The sequence below is a fragment of the Seriola lalandi genome, unplaced genomic scaffold (assembly GCF_002814215.2).
Source record: "Seriola lalandi dorsalis isolate HSWRI2012SDOR001 ecotype SW California unplaced genomic scaffold, Sedor1 jcf7180002054588, whole genome shotgun sequence".
NCBI classification, from domain to species: domain Eukaryota; kingdom Metazoa; phylum Chordata; class Actinopteri; order Carangiformes; family Carangidae; genus Seriola; species Seriola lalandi.
The window spans coordinates 1,236,488-1,259,407 of NW_019525141.1; the positions used below are offsets into that span (position 1 = coordinate 1,236,488).

The 22,920-nt window shown below is 41.4% G+C and overlaps 1 protein-coding gene across 1 annotated transcript in view; it reads left to right on the top strand.

The window, feature by feature from the left end:
- Positions 1-22,914, top strand: part of LOC111664421 (uncharacterized) — a 24,260-nt gene extending 1,346 nt beyond the window's left edge. The window contains exons 2-10 of the mRNA XM_087177329.1: positions 1,263-1,295; positions 4,382-4,531; positions 6,896-7,015; positions 8,664-8,828; positions 11,977-12,123; positions 14,034-14,345; positions 14,437-14,718; positions 20,674-20,756; positions 20,879-22,914. Coding sequence (XP_087033455.1) covers positions 1,263-1,295; positions 4,382-4,531; positions 6,896-7,015; positions 8,664-8,828; positions 11,977-12,123; positions 14,034-14,345; positions 14,437-14,718; positions 20,674-20,756; positions 20,879-20,998 — 1,412 coding nt within the window. The 3' untranslated portion in view covers positions 20,999-22,914. The remainder of the gene's footprint in view (positions 1-1,262; positions 1,296-4,381; positions 4,532-6,895; positions 7,016-8,663; positions 8,829-11,976; positions 12,124-14,033; positions 14,346-14,436; positions 14,719-20,673; positions 20,757-20,878) is intronic.
- Positions 22,915-22,920: the final 6 nt, after the last annotated feature.

Here is a 22,920-nt window from a genome sequence, read left to right on the forward strand (position 1 = left end):
TGTGTGATGCCTTTTTCGGCCCATGGTCTTTTGTTACCCATAAAGTCAGGATTATTCCAGATAGCAGTGAAGTAGGACGGCGTGAGAGTGGTTTTAGTGATTGTGTGAAATTTCCACCCGGCTGTCAGAGTCGCTGCTATTGTTAATGTTTTGAAACAAGGAAGACTTCTGATTGATTTGCTTCACAATAGTAAATCAGAAATCCAAATGTCCTTGCAAATTGCTTGTTCTACAGCTAACCATGTGTGATCTGATTGATTGGCCTTGATCCATTTGATTATGTATTGCAGTTGCTTTGCCAGGGAGTAATGGTAAAGGTGGGTGTGTCTAGTCCTCCTTGTGTTTTTTTTTTCGCAGAGTAGTAGTAGAATACTTTAATTCTTTGTGTCTTGTCCTTCCACTAGAACTTGAAATGATTGAGTCCAGAGATTTGAACCAGGTGATAGTGGGTTGAGAGGGGATCATTGTAAATAAATAAAACTTTAATTTGGGGAGTACTGTTATTTTGCTAATAATCAGAAATGCATACACCTCATCCCCCCTCCCCCCGCTGGGACACTCAGATCACAACGTCCTTCATTCCAGCAGCTGTCAGACTCCACAACTCCTGCTCTTCCTGACTATGTGCAAACTTGCACTTTTTCATGTACATATCGTGTGTATTGTGTATATTGTATTTATTAGTCTATATTTGGTATATTTTTGTTGTATATTTCCATATTTCCGATGTTTATTCTATAGATGTTTATTTTCTGCTGTGGTAAATGAATTTCCCAGTTGTGGGATAAATAAAGTTAATCTAATCTAATATTTTGAAGGTGGCTATTCTGCCCATAGTGGAGAGTGAGATCAAACAGTGGAGGTCATCATTAAATGATTTGAATAAGGGGATGAAATTGAGTCTGAACAGTTTTGACAACCTAGAGGAAATATTAATGCCTACAAACATGATGTGATCTGTGCATAGAGGGATAGGTGGTGTGTTGGCTGCCACATCCCACCTGTTACTGTGCTGCGGAAGGATGGAGGAGTTATTCCAGTTGATGGTGTAGTCTGAGATATTAGAGTGTGTTTCAATAAGTTTTATTGTTTCTTGTAAAGATGAGTGAGGTTTCTATAAGTTGGGTAGTATATCATCTGCAGAGGTAGCCATGTCACATGATGGAGGTGTTCTCACTGCAGCCTGAGAGAGAGTGTTGAGGTCATAGCTCTGTTCCAATCAAACTGCTGCTTCATATGGATGTTTCTGATTTGCTCCTCAGGACTCCGGGCTGAGGGAAACCACCAGTCACCAGGTAAACAGAGAAGATTAGGACACATGAAGGTGGTGGTGGGCAAGTCAACAAAGTGTCTGACTTTGACTCCACAGACGATTGTTCACATCCTGGTTCCTACTAACAGCCAGTGTTGGTTTCTTTAACTCTAACGACAAAGCTGAGGATTTGATGTTATTAGACGTGGGGTTGTGTGAGGTCATGTACAGTCAGTGTGTTACCTGCAGTAGATTCAGTTAGGAGAGGCAGAGTGATGAGCTGCTGTGGGCGGGGCCAGAAGGGAAAACCTGTTTTAGACACTTTTAAAAATGTCCAGAAATAAACTAATAGCCCTTTACCTTTGAACAACCAGTGAACTGATGTATTACTACACACACCTTTGTGCGTAGTAATAGGGTAGTTCAATGGTTGAAACATGTAGTTCCAAAGTAAAGAGCTGTTTGACGTCAGATGAAGTGGTGAAAATATTCAAAATAAAGTGGACATTTCAACTAGTATCAGTTTTTTTTTTCTGTGGGCATTTTTAAAAGTGTCTACAACATGTTTTTCCTGCTGGCTCCGCCCACAGCAGCTCATCACTCCGCTCCTCTAAACTGAATCTACTGCAGGTAACACACTGACTGTACATGACCTCACACAACCCCACGACTAATAACAACAACTATACCTTTAAAACATAACCAAACCTCCCATACACAAATGTCATATATGAACATATATTGAATTACCATATATGAAATGTATGTACATATAAAATAAAAACATATATGTCAAAATTATATATAAAACCTTTTAGAAATTGTAACAATTTCATATATTGACGTGTATGTCTAGTCCATACAAATGTTTATGTTTATATTGTAGCCTGTCAGTAGGCCTATATGTTTATATTATATACAGTAGAGTCTAAAGGTCTGACATCACTTTCCCAGAATAGTAAAATAGACATATTTAAAATTTATGAGAAATTAATCATGAAAACATATATAAGCATATATACATTTTATATGTATGTTGTTTCAATAAACTGGTTAATATGAATCAAATATAATTCATTACCTTATATGGTCTCAACATGTACAATATAAGAATTCATCATAGATTTTTTAAATATATGTACATATACAATTTGTAGTGTGTATATTTCATATACACTGTTGCCCATAAAGTTGGAATCACTTTTGACCAGGTGCAATGATTACATTATGTGTCCCAATTAACCAGGTGAAATGAATTCATGCATAACATTTGTTTGGCGCTAAGAAAATATTAAAAAAATTATATTTTATTCCAACTTTATGAGCGACAGTGTATATTATAAACTGATATCTTCATATACACTATATACTTATTCAAATCTCTATACTTTACATACAGCTGATGATTACTACGTCTACGAATGAGATTTGATGATTAGATATTACTATGTTTCAACATCAACCCAGTCATGAGCAGAGTGTTAAGACCGGCCTACTGTGAGCTGCACTGTAGCTGAGGACCCACGGCTTGAACCCGGTTGGCTGTGGTTGCCCTGGTAACCCTGGAGATGCGGGTTCTAGGTGGATTCTCCTGGAGGCCGTGTCCCGTTATCACAGGGACAGATTCTGCCGGTGTCTCAGTGGTTCAGCTTTGGTGGAGATTTCCAGGAGACTTTCTGTCTTGGGAAGTCTTGATTTCTGGTCGGCTTCTCTGCAGGAGGTTGTGGACAGATGTGTTATCTGCTGGCGTCTCTTGCAGGTTGATGCAAAACAAACTCTAATTCAGTTTTGCTGGATAATTTTAGGAGAGACTGGTGTTGACCATATGACTCTACCGTCAAAAAAGGAAAACGTGATGACAATTAAACGTTGCAAAAATCACTCTGAGGCACTTTTCACATTTTCAGTTGGTCTTGACTTGTATTATAAAATCAAAGATCACTCGCGTAGACAAAAAGAATGTTATTTGAAGCATGTGGCAAAGAAAGAATAAAGAACGCAGACAAAACAATAAAGCAAATAGCTAAGAGCTGTTGCTAAGAGCTGGGAGCTTAGAGCAATGTGTGAATTGATCACATCTGTTTTATCACCCGGGGCTGGCGCATGTTTCAGGGGTGTCACCCGTCTCCTCCTGTGTTTCCACTTGGAGAAGAGAGTGATTTTCCATGGAACTTTTGAATAGATTAACTCTAGAGTTTACTTATAAAATCACACATCCGTCTTCCAGCATGACCATAAAACATTAAATGAAATAACATATAAATCTAATGGCACTAATAAAGACAAACATGAATAATATATATATATATGTGTGTGTGTGTGTGTGTGTGTGTGTGTGTGTGTGTGTGTGTGTGTGTGTTCATGCATGGCACAGAGAGGCCAGGATTCACACTTTAGTGATAATCAGTCCAACAATCAAGAAACAATCAAATATTGTTAGACAGAGTCTTATTGTTACAAACTGGAGATTTTGCCTATATTCTCCAGTTGCCTGGTGTCCATTGGTTGATCCTCTGGAGCTGACCCTTTGACCCTTTGTCTGGTTGAAAGTCTCTCTGACATGCTAACAGCATGGATTGTTGGTGAGAGAAAGGTCCTTTGTCTCTGTTTCCTATCAGTTTGATAGTTTGATGGTGGGAAGAGTCACAAAGTGTCAATTTTGGATCCATAACTCTGCATGTCCTTACAATGAACTTCTTTAATGGCTGGTGACTGATGCCAGGCCAGGTATGTACGCTACATAAATGTGCAGATGTTTGAAAATATTCAGACATACTGAAACGCTGAGCAGTCAGTGGTAGCTGTGCGGACTAACTAGTATTTTGTCAGTGTGAATTTGGGCAAATACAAACTCCAGACCATGAAAAGTTGCCAGAGAAGAAATCAGGCTGACAGCTGATGCTGCTGTGATGACATCATCAGAAGCAGGAAGGACGTCTTGTGTCCTCATTTCCTCTCTCCTCACATCTTTTCCTGCCTCTCTCCTCCTGTCTCTAGTGGCATGAATGAAGATGTGAGAAAAAAGACAAGTGAAGAAATCTTATGAAAATTTGGGAATTGAGTACTGTATTGAGATCTGTGCTTCATCTTTTGCCTATCGTATCCCATAATCCTCTGTTTTCCTTCCAGGTGCTCAGTGTGAATCCACAGCCAAGACTGACATCGTGCTGTTGGTGGACACCTCTGGAAGCATCGGCAATGACAACTTCAAATCCATCTGTGTCTTTCTTGCTGACGTGGTCAGAGGCTTTGACATCGGCCCAGACAAATTCCAGATTGGTAATATTTTTACTGTCTCAGTACTATTACTGCTACTGCTTCTTTATACTCAAATCTTTACACCACAATGTGAAAGTACAAGTACAGGTCCTGTTTTCTTACTTTATATAGTAACACTCACTGGCCTTTGTGCTGCAGCTACAGAAATGGTTTATTACTGTACGTACTACAACCATGGACGCATTAAGAGAAAATGGGTCAGAGATAAAGGCAGCCCACCCATCTGATACAGGACCCCCAGACTGTGTCTCTTTATGCTACTTGGTAGTTTTAATAGTTTTGCATCTTTTGTTTTTGTCCTTTTGTGTCTCTTCATGGTCAGTTTTTGTCTCTATGTAGTTTTTAGTTGTTTCTTTGTTTTCATTTTGTGTGTTTCTTCTTTATGGTGGTTTTGTATCTCTTTGGTCTTTTAACTTAGAAACTCATTAGCCAATGGAGACGCACCTCCAAAATTCCACCCAGGCAAGAGGTTTGTGTTAGAACTGCAAACAAAAAGTCAGGCAGCGCAAAGGAGAGAGCTGGCAGTGCAACTGTGAATCCAACAATGAGAGCAAAAGTCTGATCATTGAGAAAGAATGATCATGTCATCTGTCTGGAATATAATTGGATTAATTCTGACATTACAGAGCAAATCACAGCATTTTATATGTGACAAAAAAAGGCAAAAAGCAAAAGAGGGCCAAGAGAACACAAAAGTTTAAATGAACTGAACATACCTTTGAATGACCCTTGACTGGAACCCACGTGGCTGAGGTTGCTGTGGTAACCCTGGAGACGGGGGATCTAGGTGGATTCTCCTGGAGGCCATGTCCCGTTATCACGATGATGGATTCTGCCGGTGTCTCAGCGGTCCAGCTCTGGTGGAGTTTGACAGGAGACTTTCTGTCTTGGGAAGTCTTGATTTCTGCTCGGCTTCTCTGCAGGAGGTCGTGGACAGATGTTATCTACTGGCGTCTCTTGCGGGTTGATGCGAAATAAACTCGCATCAATGCTCTTCACTTTGGTTGGATAACTTTAGATGAGACTGGCGTTGACCAGATGACTCTAAACTCTCAAAAATCTTCAGAAAATGTGGATTATAAAATCAAAAGATCACTCGTGTAGACAAAAAGAATGTTATTTGAAGCACATGGCAAAGAAAGAATAAAGGCAGGAATAATATATATATATATATATTAGTAATATATTAGCAATAATATAAAGTGTGGATTTCATATTACATCCTTCAAAACCTGGAATTAATCGTAATACAAGTGGTTAACTGATCAAACAACATCATTTCCTAAAGCTAATAGCCTATAAATGTGGATTACACAGCAGTTCTTTAACTGTAATAATAATAATATGGGCATTCTGGATGTAATGAAGTGTGTGTTAAGCTTGTGACCCTTGGTCTGGTTCCGAGAGAAGGCTTGTCACTGATGCCAGGCCAGGTTTGTCCGCTACAGTGTGTTGCACGGTGCTCCAGCGGGACACAGGGCTGCCCCCGCCCCTCATACACAGGCTCAGAGAGAGAGAGAGAGAGAGAGAGAGAGAGAGAGAGACCTTATCAGCCGTTTAATAACGGGTTTCAGTACCATCCCTACAGACAACACAAATTATGATTGAAAGTTTACACTGCGGTTACTGCCTGGGACTGGAGAAGCTGTTTACCTGAAGGCTGCTGCACTATTAGAACCTCTCTGTGGTATAGAGGAGTTATTGTAGTTAAAAAGTATTTGTAATTAAACAATTGATCAGCAGGCCGGTCAGACTTGATTGACGGGTCAAAGTTGCCTGGCATATCGGCTCCAACTACTTGCACTTGAACTTAGTGAGGAAGGAATTTGTCCGAGATCATAGTAGAGTGAACAATCTGGTGACCAGAGGAGGAGAAGCTGGAGTTCTTCAACTGGGAGCTTAATGAGATGATTGGCCGCAGGTGTGGAGTGAAGCCACGCCCACAACACAGAGACACTCGGGGGAGGAGGAGACACAGGGGAGAACAGGGAAACGCACAGAAACACAGGGGACAAATGTAATGTCGTGGGGCTGTGACTACAGGTCTGCTTCCTGTCCAAACAGCATTCAGTTTTTGTGCTCCACATATCTGAACTGCTGGAAATCTGCAGCTCTGCTCCAACCCTCACTTCTTTTAAATCAGTTACTCAGAACATTTCTTGTTGCTGCCTTTGATTAAATTCAGTTTGGACACAGTAGCTGAGATTTGGACTTACTTTTATCTCTAATTAAATATGCAGTAGATGCAGTATGTGTGTGTTTTTATATTGTCTTTCTAAATGCCTTGATTTTCTTTGTATTGTCTTGTTGTTGAAGGGTGCCAGACAATACACATGCTCTGCCTGACCTGTGTGTTTTCTGTAGGTGTGACTCTGTACAGTGACAGTCCAAAGACCATGTGGAACCTGAACACCTATCAAAACAAAGAATCCCTGCTGAGCGCCATAGCCAACCTGAAACAAACTGGAGGAGGCACCATGATAGGTGATTTACCATCATGTTGTCCAGTCCACACCACACTGTGGAACCAGCAAAGGTTTTGACCTCAATCTGTTTGTCATCATAAAACACTGAGAGCAGCAACAGCAGGTGATAAATGACAGTGTTGATATTGTTATAGTAATTACAGTCAGTGTAACAGTATAATCACAATGTTGAATAACACTTTAGATCACAGCTTTTAAATGACAGTGTCAATATTTTGTTCATACAGGGCACCAATCAAATACTCACTGGATACATACATTGTTAAAACCCGTAGATGTTTAGGAGCAAGAGAAGCAACATTTTGATGATGGTATCAGGCGAGTACTGCCTAGCACCAACAAAAATGGTACAACCACAACACAAATGAATCGCTCGGCGAAGAACAAAGTGAAAGGGCGGTGGGTGGCGCCAAAACATAAAACAAACAAACAAACCCTGCTTCCTAACCTGACCAATCCCTACCTACTATACCAGAGGTCAACGAAAATAAAACCCTATCTCCCGTCTTACCTGTCAAACGAAAAATACAGTCTAGCAGCCACCCATAACTTAGTGTTGCTAGACTAAACTAATAAACACGATACACACGATAACCTGAACTAAAACTAAAGCCTATAACCCAAGATCCCCAAACTGTGAAACTAGTGCCCCCGCGAGTCAACATTCACAATCACAAAGCCACTCCAGAAGAGCTACAGCACATACGTTGACAGTTAGACAGTTAGACAGTTATAACAACAAGGCTCAGATTAAATCACAGCCGACCCCAGCCATTTCCACGAGGCAGCCTTTATACGGCCGAGGATGGGACCAGGCGGGCTTGTGAAAGGCATCTTGGACCAACGCCGCAGGATGGGAGGGACCAGCCAATAACAAGGTCGACCCAGGCACAGGCGGACAGGAGTGATGCGGAGATGTGGATGATGAGGAAATCCCCTTCTGGAGCAGAGGAAGATCGGTCGCCACAGCCTTAATTCAAAAGGGGAAGATAGCACCATACAATATAACACACAACAACAAGAGCTGTACCCGGAGCCCATAACGTACATGTACAGATACAAGCAGAAACTACAGCCAATAAGGAGAAACTCATTTGTATCTAAGGAGACAGAAATAAATGACACTGATCAGCACATATGAAGTCATTACAGGAACATACAGGGACCAACAGGCTGAGCCAAGATGTACTTGAATAACAACAAGGTGTCAGTCTACGTCTGTGGTGTTTTCACTCGTCAGATGGATCCTACATCAGATCCCAGAAATATATCACTGGTCCCCACAATTTCAGCACCATTTTAGAAACATGATTTAAAGTCATCATTTATATGAAGGTGCACCCGTCCTCCTACAGTTAACATGATGGTTTTTCCACAACGACATATTAAAACTTAAAATAAATAATGTATAAACAACAATAGAACTGCATAATTTTTTGTTTTTTTTTACTGTGTCATGTTTTATAAATATTTGAGAACTTTAATAAAATGATATTTTAGATCATTTAACTTTGGTATCAGTATTGTTTCCACAGTTTATCTATTTTCCTTGAGAAGAGCCCAAAGTTATTACCCTCTTATTCCCACTTTACAACACAAGTGTCTTTTGATAAAGTCTTTGATGTCTCTTTATTACTGTCATACAGGAAGGGCTCTGGACCACATCAACCAGATGAGCTTTAAACCCCATGTGGGAATGCGTGCGGACTCCCGTAAAATTGTTGTTCTCATCACCGACGGGAAATCTCAGGATGCCGTAAACCTCCCCTCACAGAACCTGAAAGACAGGGGCATTGAGATCTACACTATCGGTGAGTGACAGTTTGAATAGTAAGAAAGCAGCAGAGTCTCAGAAAAGTTCAAGTGAGGAAGAGCTGTGAAACTACAACACTTTACCACAAAAGAATTAAGTGAGTTCCTGTTTGTCAGAATGAAAATGTAAAATTGTATTTATATAAACCAATATCACAAATCACAAGTGGCTTTAACGAAACACAGTTTACAGTATGGACAATCAGAATGACAACAGTATAGACTGGAAACAATAAGGAAAAATACAATCCAGGATTAAACAAAGAATAAGGTGCTAATTGAAAGTTAAGGCATAAAGATGAGTTTTAAGTCTGGATAAAGTTAAAATACTAAAGTTATAATCTGTAACTTTTCCATATTAAAATGTCTAAAAACAACTAGACCTATGTTCTATATGTTGTTTAGTTGTGTTCTTACATTATCACAAATGTTTCCATGTTGTTTGCATCAATTCTCAAACCTGATTTTAATCATGGTAACGTTTCATTGGTCAACAGGCAATGTCTGTTTGTCTGTGTCTGTCTTTGTCTCTGTCTCTTTGTCCGTCTGTTTGTCTGTCAGTCACTCTGTCTCTGTCTGTCTGTTTCTGTCTGTCTGTGTTTGTCTCTGTATCTATTGGTCTGTCTCTCTTTCTTTCTGTCTCTTTGTCTCTGTTTATCACTGTCTGTCTGTCTCTGTCTGTGTGTCTGTGTGTGTCTCAGTCTGTCTGTTTGTCTGTCTGTCTGTTTAGTCAGATAAAGTTGACAAACCAATGTGTTAAGGGGAAAATACATTTGAACAAATGTTACGTAGAGGTAGTATCACCTCAAATTTTATAATGTAGTGATCTGACATAAAATATGTGGTAAGAGATACAGTGACAGTTGAACCAGAAGTCACTATCCAGCGTTTCATGTTTCACAAAAACCAACCATATCCAGATTAAGCTGAAGAATCTATTATTTATCAGCAAGGCTTCAGTAGATAATGATCAGGGACGGATTCACAAAGCATTTTATCTTACCACTAAGAGTACTCCTAAGTCACGCTAAAAGTTTTTAACTAAAAGTTTGCTGAGACCAACTTCTACTAAGGAAAAGTGAGAGCTCCTAAGCTAAGAGTCCAACTCTGGTGCTATGGCTGACGTCAGTTTTCATGGAGGAGCTTGCTTGCAGGAACCACAGTGATTGGTTGATGAAAGACCGTCTGTGTCGGTGAAAACGCATGCGCAACATCCCGCAGTAATAATAAAAAAACACTGAGAAATAAACAAATACAGGTTTGTGTCGACTCGGGAGAATTTCATTTTACGATGAAAAATTACATTGAATTCTCTCAATGGAAAAAAAAAACAAACCTGTCCTAGAAAACCTAACTAAAGCTAACTGACAGCCTATTAGCCACAGTCTGTTGTAGCTGTACCTGTTGTAATGTAGCTGTGGTCCCAGCTGTGGGTTGAGGTGTGAGAACATTTCCTCTGTCCCACCAGGTGACATCCAGCTGGAATATGAGCCTTTCAAACAGCTGATCAGGTCACTCTCCATTAAGATCCATGACTCGTGTGTAGATCCTGAACACTGAACAACAATGTCTACAACTGTACAGGCAGCATCAATACAACCTGTGTGTTGATGGTGTGATTTTGTTTTCCTGTTTACAATTACCTCCTCCTCTTGTGATGGTGCAATAACTTTTAGATGCGTTCCATCTCTGTCACCGATCACAGCAGGTAGACCGACCATGAAGCTGCTTCATGTCTCTGTAGTTGTTGAACATCTAAAAGAAATCGTATGAATTCTCCTATGATGTCGGGTCAGAGCGCGTTTATTGTTTGGTTAATAGATCGGCTTTTCCCTGTTGCCTAGTAACGCAGTGTTTCCAAACACTTAATTTCTGCACTGATTGGGTTGTTTCAGTTGGTATAAGATATTATTGCATCCCTCACAAACTCCACAGCGATCATTATTCCCTTGTGATTGAGTCGTATCTTTTAAGTAATTCAGCATCATTTAAGGTTTCTAGAACATTGTGACGTGGAATGACAGCAGCCCTTTAAGATTCTTTGTGATTTAGTTTGTTGAGTTAGGAATCCTCGCCACTGCATCTAACTTCTCCCAGACTTAGGTGCTACTTTTAGTGCTAAGTGACTTTGTGATTTAGTCTTAGTCAGGAAAATTAAGACTGACACGCCCATTATCTTAAGGAGTTTCTCCTAAATCAGCAAGTTAGGAGCTACTTTTAGCCTTAAGATTCTTTGTGAATACGGGCCCTGATGCGTTCAGCATTTATTTGAGAGTTTTGTTGAGGCTGGAGTTTTGCTGTTTAATTGGCCAATCTGTTACCAGTAGATGATGTATTTATTGCAACAAGACATCTTGTGTTTTTAATTGCAGCAGTGTGGAGATACAATTGTAATTACCTTAGTGAGTTGTGATCAATTGTGATCACCTCAGGTGTTTTGTAGTACACTTCACTACCACTATGGTGGGAATGATAATTACATTTTTGTAATTGACATATTTAGGGACCTTATGAGTAATATGGTCTCAATGTTATTAACAAAATCAAATCCCTGCTCACTACAGTGACAAGCTAGCCAGTGGTTCAGTACATTAAACCTACTGTGCATATCATCATTACTCAACACCGGTAAGAGACCAGAGACAATTAATGGATGCCTACACATCTTTCTGGCAAACACCAACACCCCTGCTAGTAGAGCTGCACAATTAATCAAAATATAATCAAAATCGCAATATCTCAAGTGAAATATCCAAATCACAGACGCTGCAGTTGTTTTGATGGAGGAAAAATGTCTCACAGCATTGTTGTGCATTGTTAGCATCATAAGTGTTGTGATGTTACAGAGATGCCCCAGCCTACAAATCATGCAAATCAGGCATGACTCAGGTCTTACTAAGTGAATTAAAATCAGGCTACTTCCCTGAAGGAAGAAAGTCAAGCTAAGTCATGGGATATGCTTTAGATTCAGTAATGTAAAGTACATGATTTCTAATTGCTGGGCTTAAAATGTACATCATTGTAGTTTGTCACAGTTTAGTTTAGGCATCAGGAAAAAACAATTTTATTACTTTGCCAACCAAACAATTTTTTTCTTCTTGAGTTTCATGTTTGAGACACTGTGTTAACACATTATTTTTCTTTCAGGTGTGAAAAATGCTGACATGGCACAGCTGCGGTCCATTGCCTCTGACCCCAAAGAATCTCACATGTACTATATTGAGCAATTCCTTTCTTTCTTGGACATCGCCAAAAACCTCAACATCGACCTCTGTAACAGCACTAAAAGCTTAGGTAGGCAAGCATACAGCCATGCATGGTGGTTTAGCAACTCTGGCAGAGAAACTCACAGAGGGCAAAGTAAAATTCACATCATAAGGTGTTTAGTCAGAAAATCCAGTGTCAGTTAAGCAGTCCAAAAACTGCAAACAGTAACAGGCAGGGAGCAGCAGAAGTCTGAAAATCAAGTAACAAACCAAAGGGCAGACATGAGTAAATGGCTGGAGAGCAAAGCATACAGGAGACACAAACAGCCTTTTTTCACTGTGTGGTATCTGCACCACTCCACTCTGTTCGCCTTTTCTGGTTTTCCATTGGGCAACACTTTTGGATAGTACCTGGTACTTGTTCTGACCTCCTTCCAGGCAAGCTGAGCTGATACCAAAGGTGATGTGAAAACACTGCTGACTTCTGATTAGTCAGAGAAAAATCCCACTGCATCTTCATTGTGCAAGATCGGACATTCTGAACAAGCCAGCCATTTTTAAACAGGCAAGCAACTGTACACTCTCACTGTGGCCCATTATATTCGTATTAGTTATTGTTCTATACTTTTAGTATGGCAACTATAGAAGAGACTGAACTATTGTTGCTATAGTAACAACACTGCATCGAGGGTTTGCTATCTGCAGTAGAAAAAGAAGAACCTGGTAATGAAAGTCTAGAGTCAAGTTGAGTTGAGTTAGTACCATGTAGTGGGAAAATGTTAAAACACAATCTGGCAGAGAACAAAGAACACAGAACAGCGTATGAACATGTCCAACTGGTGGGAAACAGTAGGCACAGGTAGGTGGGTGGAGCAAAGGTGAGGAAATTCAAGGGGCTGGAAAACACATGAGGACAGAAGCTGCAATGACACAAGTGGTAAGTACACATAAATAAAACAGGAAGCTGATAGTGAAAAAAGGGGTCACTGGCATACTGATGCACTGGTGTCAGGATCAATCTCAGGATATTATGCTTATCAAAGCTGTTAAACACCAGCTAAATTTTGGATGATACAGTTATATAAAGTATATAAAGTTGTCTTATAGCTGTGAAGAACTAAATAGTTTTAGCGAAGGAAGGACCTCATTGTTAAATTTGATGGAAAAATACAATGAGGCTTTGACTTCTGCTATGACTTCTTCCCTAACTTGTGTACAATTGTTTTCTGCCAACAATCCCTGCACAGATGGAGTCTGCTATTCCCCTCAGCTCCAGGTCATAGTGCCACCACCTTCCCAGGGCCTTCAGACAACAACACAAACTCATAATATCATATGATATTATATATTCAACAATATACTCCAGGGATCCATTTCTCTGGCACAGTTGGTTTAAGATGAAATAAACTTAATATACATTTTTTCATGGGCACAAGTGCTGAACACAGCTACACTAAAAGTGCATTCACAAAGTACAACATTTTTTCAAATAGTACAAAATGTAAAAAAAAAAAAAATCAATAATATGTCAGTCTAGATGCTGAAAAAGCTTTTGATTTTGTCCGCTGGCAATATCTATTTTTAGTACTAGAACTTTTTGGCTTTAATAACAACACAATTAATAGTATTTACACATTATATACAACCCCAACAGCAAGAATTAAGATAAACGGATGTCTAACTGATCACATTAACCCCGAAAGGTCCACTCATCAAGGATGTCCTCTCTCTCCAACCCTGTTTGCACTTTACATAGAACCTATAAAATAAGAGAAAACAGTATTATTCAGGGAATTGTAAAAAAGAACATAAAGTAGCGTTATACGCTGATGATGTTTTGTTGTACGTGGCTGATCAGGGTGTGTCACTAAACGCTCTTTTAGGTCTCCTAAACATATTTGGCTCATTCTCAGGCTATGAGCCTAACATATAAAACACAAATTTTAACAATGAAATTACAACCCATCAGAGTTTTGAATGAACTCTCTCTCTCTGCAGACTCTGTCAGGCTGGTGAATGGAACCAGTCTGTGTTCAGGCAGACTGGAGGTGAAGTCTAACCAGTCTAACCAGTTATGGTCCTCAGTGTGTGAAGCCGACTTTGACCAGCAGGATGCAGAGGTGGTCTGTAGGGAGCTTGGCTGTGGGGCTCCTTCAGTCCTCCAGGGGGCGCTCTATGGAGAAGTGGAGGCTCCAATGTGGACCAGACAGTTCCAGTGTGGAGGCAATGAGTCGTCTCTCCTGGACTGTAGAAGCTCAGACTCAGCTAGAACCACCTGCTCACTGAAATCTGTTGGACTCACCTGCTCAGGTAGAAGTGGAGCTGCAGCTTTGATTTGCTTCATTTCTGTTCTAATCAAACTCACTTGACTTGTTTCACTGATGACTCTCTTTGTGTTCAGAGCCTGTCAGGTTGGTGGGAGGAGCCAGTCGCTGTGCAGGTACACTGCAAGTGAATCGAGGAGAGTGGAGACCAGTGGATAACGATGGCTGGACACTGAAGGGAGCAGCTGTAGCTTGTAGAGAACTGAACTGTGGCTTTGCTGTTTCAACAAGGCGCAGAGAGGAGTCCTCATATAGCTCTGTATGGAGGATCAACACCGACTGTGTTCATTCTGGATTTATGCTGAAGGAGTGTTTATCATCAGCTTCCTCTTCCTCCACTGTGGAGCTCACCTGTTCAGGTAAGTCCATTTGTGACACCATCTGTGACAGTAATGTTTACAGCAGTGGTTCCCTACCTGTGAGCTGGGGCCCACTGGTGGGCCACGAAGGTTTTGCAATTGGGCCAACAATTGGGCCATCATTTGAAAAACAGGACAATTCTGGTGAAAAAAAGTAAATATATGTTTAAAAAAAAAAGAAAGAAAGGAAGAAAGAAAAATATACAGTTCAATTCAAGTGTCCAGAAGCTCAATAGTAGTAGTAATAATAGTTATTAATAAACAATAATGGGTAAACTAGAAAATTCCAGGGAAATTTTGAGTGCCACGGGGGCTACTGCCAGGATGAGTACATGATTTATTTCCAGTGTTCAAAAGTCACCCTGATCATATTCTGGTTTTGAGAAATTTCTTGATATAAAAGACTCCAATGTCACATCCATCCATCATGTATTACGTGGGAAATATCTCATATTCTGTGTTGTTTTTTTTTAATAAAACAAGAGGCAACATGTCTTCAAACTGGCATTTAAAGGGTCAGCTATTCTAGCTGTAGAGGAGTGCCTCGGAGCTGAGCACCCGTGGCACTAATTAGTCCAGTTCAGGATCCACTTCTTTTGGCTGAGGTGTTGTATAGCCTGATGGCAGTGGGAATAAAGGATCTCCTGAACCTCTCTGTTCTGCAGCGCAGTGAGATGAAACGTTTGCTGCTGTAGCTACTTCTCTGTCCTGCCAGAATGTTGGGGAGGGGGTGGTTGGTATTGTCTAAGATGGCCTCCATCTTACATTGCATGCATCTCTCCACAACGAGTGAGTGAGTCCAGACTCCTGCCAAGCACAGACCCAGCCTTTTTGACCAGCTTGTCCAGTCTCCTTGTGTTCATGTCAGACATGTTGCCACCCCAGCAGACTGCAGCATAAAAGAGTACACTGGCCACCACTGACTGATAAAACATGTGCAGTATTTCACTGCAGACGTCAAAGGACCTGAGCCTGAGGAAAAAGAGCCAGCTCTGCCCCTTCAGGTAGATGGCATCCTTGTTCGGGGACCAGTCCAGGTTACTGTCTAGGTAACAGGTATTTATAAGTGTACACCACCTCAATGTCCTTCCCTAGAATGTTGAATGGCTGAAGGGTGGGCCTAGACCTCCAAAAGTCCATGACCATCTCCTTGGTCTTGGAGGTGTTCAGAAGGAGGCAGTTATTGTCGCCCGATTCACCGAAGGCACTTGTCAGATCCACGTACTCCTTTTTCTGCCCATTCCTGATACAGGCCACAATAGTTGTGTCATCCGAGTATTTCTGGATGTGGCAGGACTCAGAGTTGTATTTAAGGTACACTGTATACAGGGTGAACAGGAATAGAGCCAGAACAGTCCCCTGTGGAGCCCCAGTGCTGCTCATCACTGTCCCTGAGACACAGTTACCCAGCCTTACATACTGTGGTCGTCTTTTCAGGTAATCCACAATCCAGGACGTGAAGCATGGATACACCCCCATCCCTTCCAGCCTTTCTTCAAGAATGGGGGGTTGGATGGTGTTAAATGCACTTGAGAAATCAAAGAACATAATCCTATGATAACTATTAATTTAGCTATACAGACTAATGAGCAGCGATAACTAACATGTCTTTGGGGTCATCAGGTGGGAACCTCCTTTCACCAGTGTTTCGTCTAGTTGGTCCCACGACACCTCCAGGAGGCTAGACAGTGATCACTGGCGTCCCAGAGTCATTCTCTTAGTGCCAGCCATCACTGCTCCTCACACCACAACTATTTTCTCCTTTATCTTGCCTATGCTACCACAAACAACACCATCATCAACTAGGACAAAACACACTAGCAGATTCAGCAAATAAAAACTCCCCTAAACAGTTCTGTTCTGTTGTGTAGGACTACATTTTTTTTTTCCCCAGAAAGTGGCGGCCATTTTGAATGAGGGAGGTAGAGCCAGGGAGAGATGCCTTGTTAGGCTAAACACTCCCCCGCCGGATTAGGCTGTGCTCTACCTCCCCCTACTCCCCCACTCTCCAAGCCAATACAACTCACCATACAACTCACCTAAACAGTCAAAGACACAGTACAAACCAATTCAAAGCAATACAAACAAACAATACAAGCCAACTCACCTGGACTAACCGCATGGTCTCAAAGAAGCTCACACAGGCCACACCCCCCACTTAAAAACACTTCCTCTTCCTGGATTTCTTCATTGCTTCTCCTTAGAGTCTGTCTATCCTAAGTGCTCCCCCTGCTGGGCCCCCAGGTACCATTATTTCTTCTCATCCAAATCCACTGACTGGATCTTACTGCCTCATCTGACATGTCCTTTACTATTTTCCTCACACTCTGTCCACTTCCCCTAACTCCCTCACCAAAGAGACAACAGACCTTGCTACAAATCCTCTACATCCTACTTCCACTGAACAAATCCTAACTTTCCATCCTCGCTGCTCTGCTTCTGCCCCTAACTCTACATACCTAAGCCTTTTCCTTTCATATGCTTCTACAACTGAAGCCTCCCACGGAACAGTCAGCTCTATGAAATATACTCTCATTCTACTCGTAGACCACAAGACTATGTCAGGCCTTAGCTTTGTACTGGCTATTTCCTGGGGAACAACAAGCTTTCCTCCTAAATCTACCTGCATTTCCCAATCACCAGCATTCTCTAAGCTGCCTTGCCTCTTTGCTATCTTACTAACTTTCTCTCCCTCTTGAACAAACTTGATTGCAACTCTCTTTATTTTAGACCCTCCTAAATTTGCCTGCCTCCGTAAATCTTCAATTCCTGCAGCTAAGCTTTTTAAAACCTGGTTATGTCGCCACGTATACCTGCCTTGCGACAGACTAACCTTACAGCCTGACAAAATGTGCTTTAAAGTTGCAGTACCTGAACACAATGAACATAGCGAGCCTCCATTTACCCAGAGTTTTAGGTTCTGGGGAGTTGGCAATACATCATATGTTGCCCCTATCAAAAATCAAATACTACTTTCCTCCATACTCCACAGTTCTTTCCAGCTAAGCCTTTTCTTGTCTACACCTTCCCAATTCAACCACTGTCCCTGCTTAGCCTGGGCCACTGCCTTTGCACCCCTTAATATTTCCTCCTGTCTACGAACCTGCTCCACAGCTAGCTTTCTCTTCTCTTTGGGACCTGCTCTACTCCACACCGGTTTGCCTGGGCCAAGCCCCAAGCCTCCCCGGCCTATTTGGACATTACCCACAATCTCTGTTTGCCTGAGCGTTGCTTCTGCCTCCTGCACTGCCATGCTTAGATTCCATTTTCTCCCCTTGAATGGGTTTGGAACCACCTTACTAGCTACCACATCTTTACTCCCAGATAACAGGAGCTCTGTCCTAACCTTAGTACATTTAACCTCCTCCACTAGACTAGTTACTGGGAGCTGAAGTATGCCTTTCCCATACAGTGCCACTGTACTTAAACATCTAAGAACACCTAGCCACTTCTTAATGTAAAAGCCAACTAATCTTTCCATTTTTTCTGCAGCAGATAATGGAATCTCATATACAGACAATGGCCACATCAATGGGAAATAACCCAAACTGCAGGCACCACAACTTCAACTTTCCTGGAAGCCCTGATTTATGTATTCTATCCAGTCCCTCAGCAACATCTTTTCCGAAACTGCACTACCTGTTCTCCGTCATTCAAGTCTGCCTTGTACTACCTAGACTCTTTACTGATTTTTCCCTAATTATTGGAATTTCCTCTTCATCTATTACAAACTTCCTATCACTTAACTTCCCTCTACTTATTGAGATACTTCTAGACTTACTAGGCTTGATCTTCATACTAGCCCACTTTAGGTTTTTGTTTAGTTTTTGTCTCTTTTCATACATGGCATCATTGTAGTTATCAATGTCATGTCATCCATGTAGGCCCTAATTGGTGTAAGGCGCATCCCATCCTGCCGCCTCTCTCCACCTACAACCCACTTAGAAGCTCTAATGATTACCTCCATCGCCATTGTGAATGCCAATGGAGAAATCGTGCACCCTGCCATAATGCCTATTTCTAGCCTCTGCCACCCTGTTGTAAAGCCTGCTATACTTAAGCATAGTCTAATATCTTGGAAATACGACCTTACTAAATTAACCACTACTCTAGGCACTATATACTATATACTATAATCAAATGCCTCCCAAATAAGGCTATGTGGCACTGAACCAAACGCATTTGCTAAATCCAAAAATATGACATGCAAGTCTCTTTTCTCTTTCTTGGCTGCCTGAATTTGATGCCAATCATGCTGGTGTGCTCTAAACACCCTGCGAAACCTGGTATTCCTGCCTTCTGTACTGCAGTATCTATTAAGCTATTCCTTTCTAAATAACTAGTTAATCTCCGTGCAACTACGCTAAAGAAGATCTTCCCCTCTACATATAGGAGAGAGATCATTCGAAACTGACTCAGGTCTGAGGATTCCTTCTCCTTTGGAATAAAAACACCTCCTGCCCTACGCCATGCTCTGGGAATAACCTGTTTCTCCCAAACTATTCTTAATTGCCTCCACAAAAACTTTAGGATATCAGGTGCACTTTTATAAACCCGGTAAGGGACTCCATTTGGCCCTGGGGCCGAAGAAGACTACCTCCTCAACCTCCTTCCACCTGGGTGGTCTAACATCCATCTCATGATCTATCTTTCCTACTGGTGGCATGTCAGGTGGAAGGCCTACTACTCTATTCTACTCAAAATCTGAATACGTGTTTCTTAGATACTTTTCTACTTCTAGTCATAGAGCCACAAAATGACCACAAAGAGATGCTAACAACCATGACTGGTGTGAGAGACAGAAAGAGAGTGACAGACAGAGGGAGAGACAGACAGAGAGAGAGAGAGACTGTTTTTTTTTGTTTTTTTACAAAAACACTATATTTAAATATTTGTCATCTCAAACAATCAGTTTCTTTTTTAATAAAGTGCTTGTACAAATCACATTTTTTTAAAAATAAATTCAGTTAAAAATTCTTTAATAGAGCAGATGAGGTTCTTGTGGCACCAAACCGTTTTAAAACCCTCTGAATCTCACCTTTCTCACTCACCTCACCTGCCTGAGCCCCAGCTCCCCTACCTGACCTACCATCCTCACCTACCTGCTGCCCACCTGTCTCACCTCGTTGTTCTCCATACACTACACCTGCTCCTGCCCTACCCTGTTCAGACCCGTTTGGTCCGCAGAAACACAGCGCGTTTCGGCTCAGCAGCACGGGGGCCTGGGATGCTAGAGTGCCGCTCCCCCACATCCAGCGGGGCCAGGCCGGCTCTGTTCAGACAATCTTATGTCCTTCTTCTCCACAACAAAAACTTTTCATGAGAGAGGACGTGGCAAAAAGCACATGATCAAAGTCTGTTCAGAAGGTGAAAAGCCTGTTCACCTGCTCCACCTGCTCCACCTTCTCCACAGAGAGGACCATGGCGCCGTTTATACGAGCAGCCGATTTCACTGCAGTGTGGCCGATCACCTTTCCCACAGCCAGGGCCACCTCCTCCACACTGTGCGGAGAACCGGCACCCAGTTTGATGCTGTGTTTCCACATCAGCGTGGAGAGGTCACTGGTGTTCACCGTGGTGTCTGAGACGCCCACCGACCAGACAGAGCCTGGCTGGAAAAACCACACAAAACAAGCCTTGAAGCTAAAAACTGAACCTCAACTAAACACAGCAACATACAAACTGACAACTACATCAACAACTACAGAACAAAAACAGAAAAAAAGACAGAAATACCTGCTACAAGCCTCTCAACACCACGCTCAACACACTCAGCCCTACACTCAGTCTGTCTCTCTGTCTCTCTGTTGTTCTGTGACTATCTGTCTCTCTGTCTGTCTGTCTGTCCGAGCAAGAGCAAATTAGACGACCTTATTCTCTAAGAACTGACTCAAACAGCCACATGTTAAAATGATGTCATGTGATCTAATGTGATGACTGAATGTGTGTCATCAGATCCAACAGGTCCTATCATCAGACTGGTCGTCCTGCCACTGAGTCTGTTGTTGGTGATCGCTGTCATCTGTTTCAGCCTTAAGGTACCGTACACATCTTTGTTGACCAGAGGACTGTCTGACATGAAGCACTCAGCTTGTGAATATTGAACTGAATAGAGGAGTGATGCACTAACTCACATCTGTTTGCTGCTATGTCTCTCCAGGCCACCAGGGGGCAGAAGCCAGTTCCACAGGAGACCAAAGAGCTGGATTGTTATAACCTGGGTGTTTCCAGAGCTGAAGGAGGGCCGGCTGAAGAGGAAGGAGTCCAGGCAGCAGAGTAGAGTAGCAGATTTCTCAGCTGACACACAACTGTCCGTCAGCTCAGTCAAGTATCTGACATTTTCACAGACATTCGCTTTAGAGTATCACTGGAATCCCTGCAGGAAAACTACTGAGGGAGAAAATCATCTGTGGTGTTAATCTCTCAGTCTCATGTGATGAGTTATAATACTGATTTACAGGTTTAGAGACTGAAAGTAAAGTGAGGATGCTTTCACCTCTGTAGTGTAGATGTGAAGACATAGCTGCCTAAATCCCATTGGCAGCTGCCATAGCAACCAATGTCCTAGTAGGGACCCACCCTCAGAGACAGAATAGCAGAGAGAGAGAGAGAGAGAGTGAGAGAGAGAGACAGACATAAAAATTCAAAACTTCCAAATATGAACCCCAGAGGAGAAAGTGTCAGTTCTTCTGAAGGAGCAGCAGCTCCTCTGCAGCTAAATATGTCTCTGCCTGCCACAGCCTGAAGGCCTCACAATAACATCCCCATTGACACACATCAGTATGATTTTAAATGATTGGATATAAATGGATATAATATAAATGGATATAAATGTTATATTTTTTAAATCTAAATCTGTATCAATATTCAACACATTTAATCATCAGAGACACAGTCGTGAGATTCAGGATGCCTGAATGATGGTAGCAGGACGGACCATCCATCTAACCTGAAGTTCTCCTCACCTGATCAGCCACAGATTACACCTGTGGCTGATCAGGTGAGGCACTGGAAAAGGACTTCACTTTGAAGCAGTACAGCTCATTTGGTCAAAGAGAGGATGGGATCACTTTGGGTGCATTATAAAGTCGTACATGTTCAGAATTTGGGAGCAGTTTTTCAATAAAATAAAATTCCAGTTCAATCGAATAAAAAATGTTAATAATATCAATGATGTTGAAATATTTACTTTACAGGCATACAGTACATGAATCACAATTCAGCAACTTAAGTAACACAACATCATATAACCACAAAAATAGTATGGAGGAGGAGATTATTTGTTCTAGACCAACCAAACTTTTAGATATTAAACTTACATCTCTCTGCTAATTAGCCATGCCATCTGAAGATGATTACATATGACATATCATTCACAATATTTATTCGAATGGAAGCATTCAGATGTTGCAACTGACCCCAACCCTGTTGCAGTTGCAACATAGATCATCATTAACAGATTCACTTTTTGTCTCAATAAGCATAGTGTTCCAAAAATATGCATTGATTAAATAAGAAATAAAAATAGACACAATTTATCTACTTTTTTGCTTAAGATGAATAGAACAGGTAAATGTGTGAGAAACCAACAAAATAATTCCCCAAATAACTTGTTTGTTTTCTCTTATATGTTAAATGTGCAATTATTGTTGCATCTGTTGTGCTATGGGACAGAATGAGCTGTACATATTGCCTATAATTTGAATTGAAAATATTGAAACACACTTGTTTGATTTTCATTTGGCTGCTCAGCTTTGGGACGGTTACAACAGCTTGTTACAACCGTCTCCACCCTGTCAGCCATGACAGAACATCAGGTGCTAGCTAGCATCAGATGAAAGTAAGGAGTTTTCAATCTCATCTGTACTCAAAGCAACATCAACATGGTAATGTTCACAATGACAATGCTATCATGCTAATGATTAGCAGGTATAATGTTTACCATGTTTATCCTAGTTTAATATGTTAGCATGCTAACATTACCGGACAGATAGCGAGTTAGCAGAAAAAGAGCCAGATATTGTTCTCAGCAGCTGGTGGAGACCAAACACAGAGCTAAAAGGACAAAACTACAAATAAATGCTAATGTTGCTCCATGTATGCATGTACCCTGCGGTATGTTTGCTAACACATTTGCCTTTCCAAATGTGTCATTGTTGTGTTAACAGATTGTTTACCCAATAAAATCAATCAATTCATTTT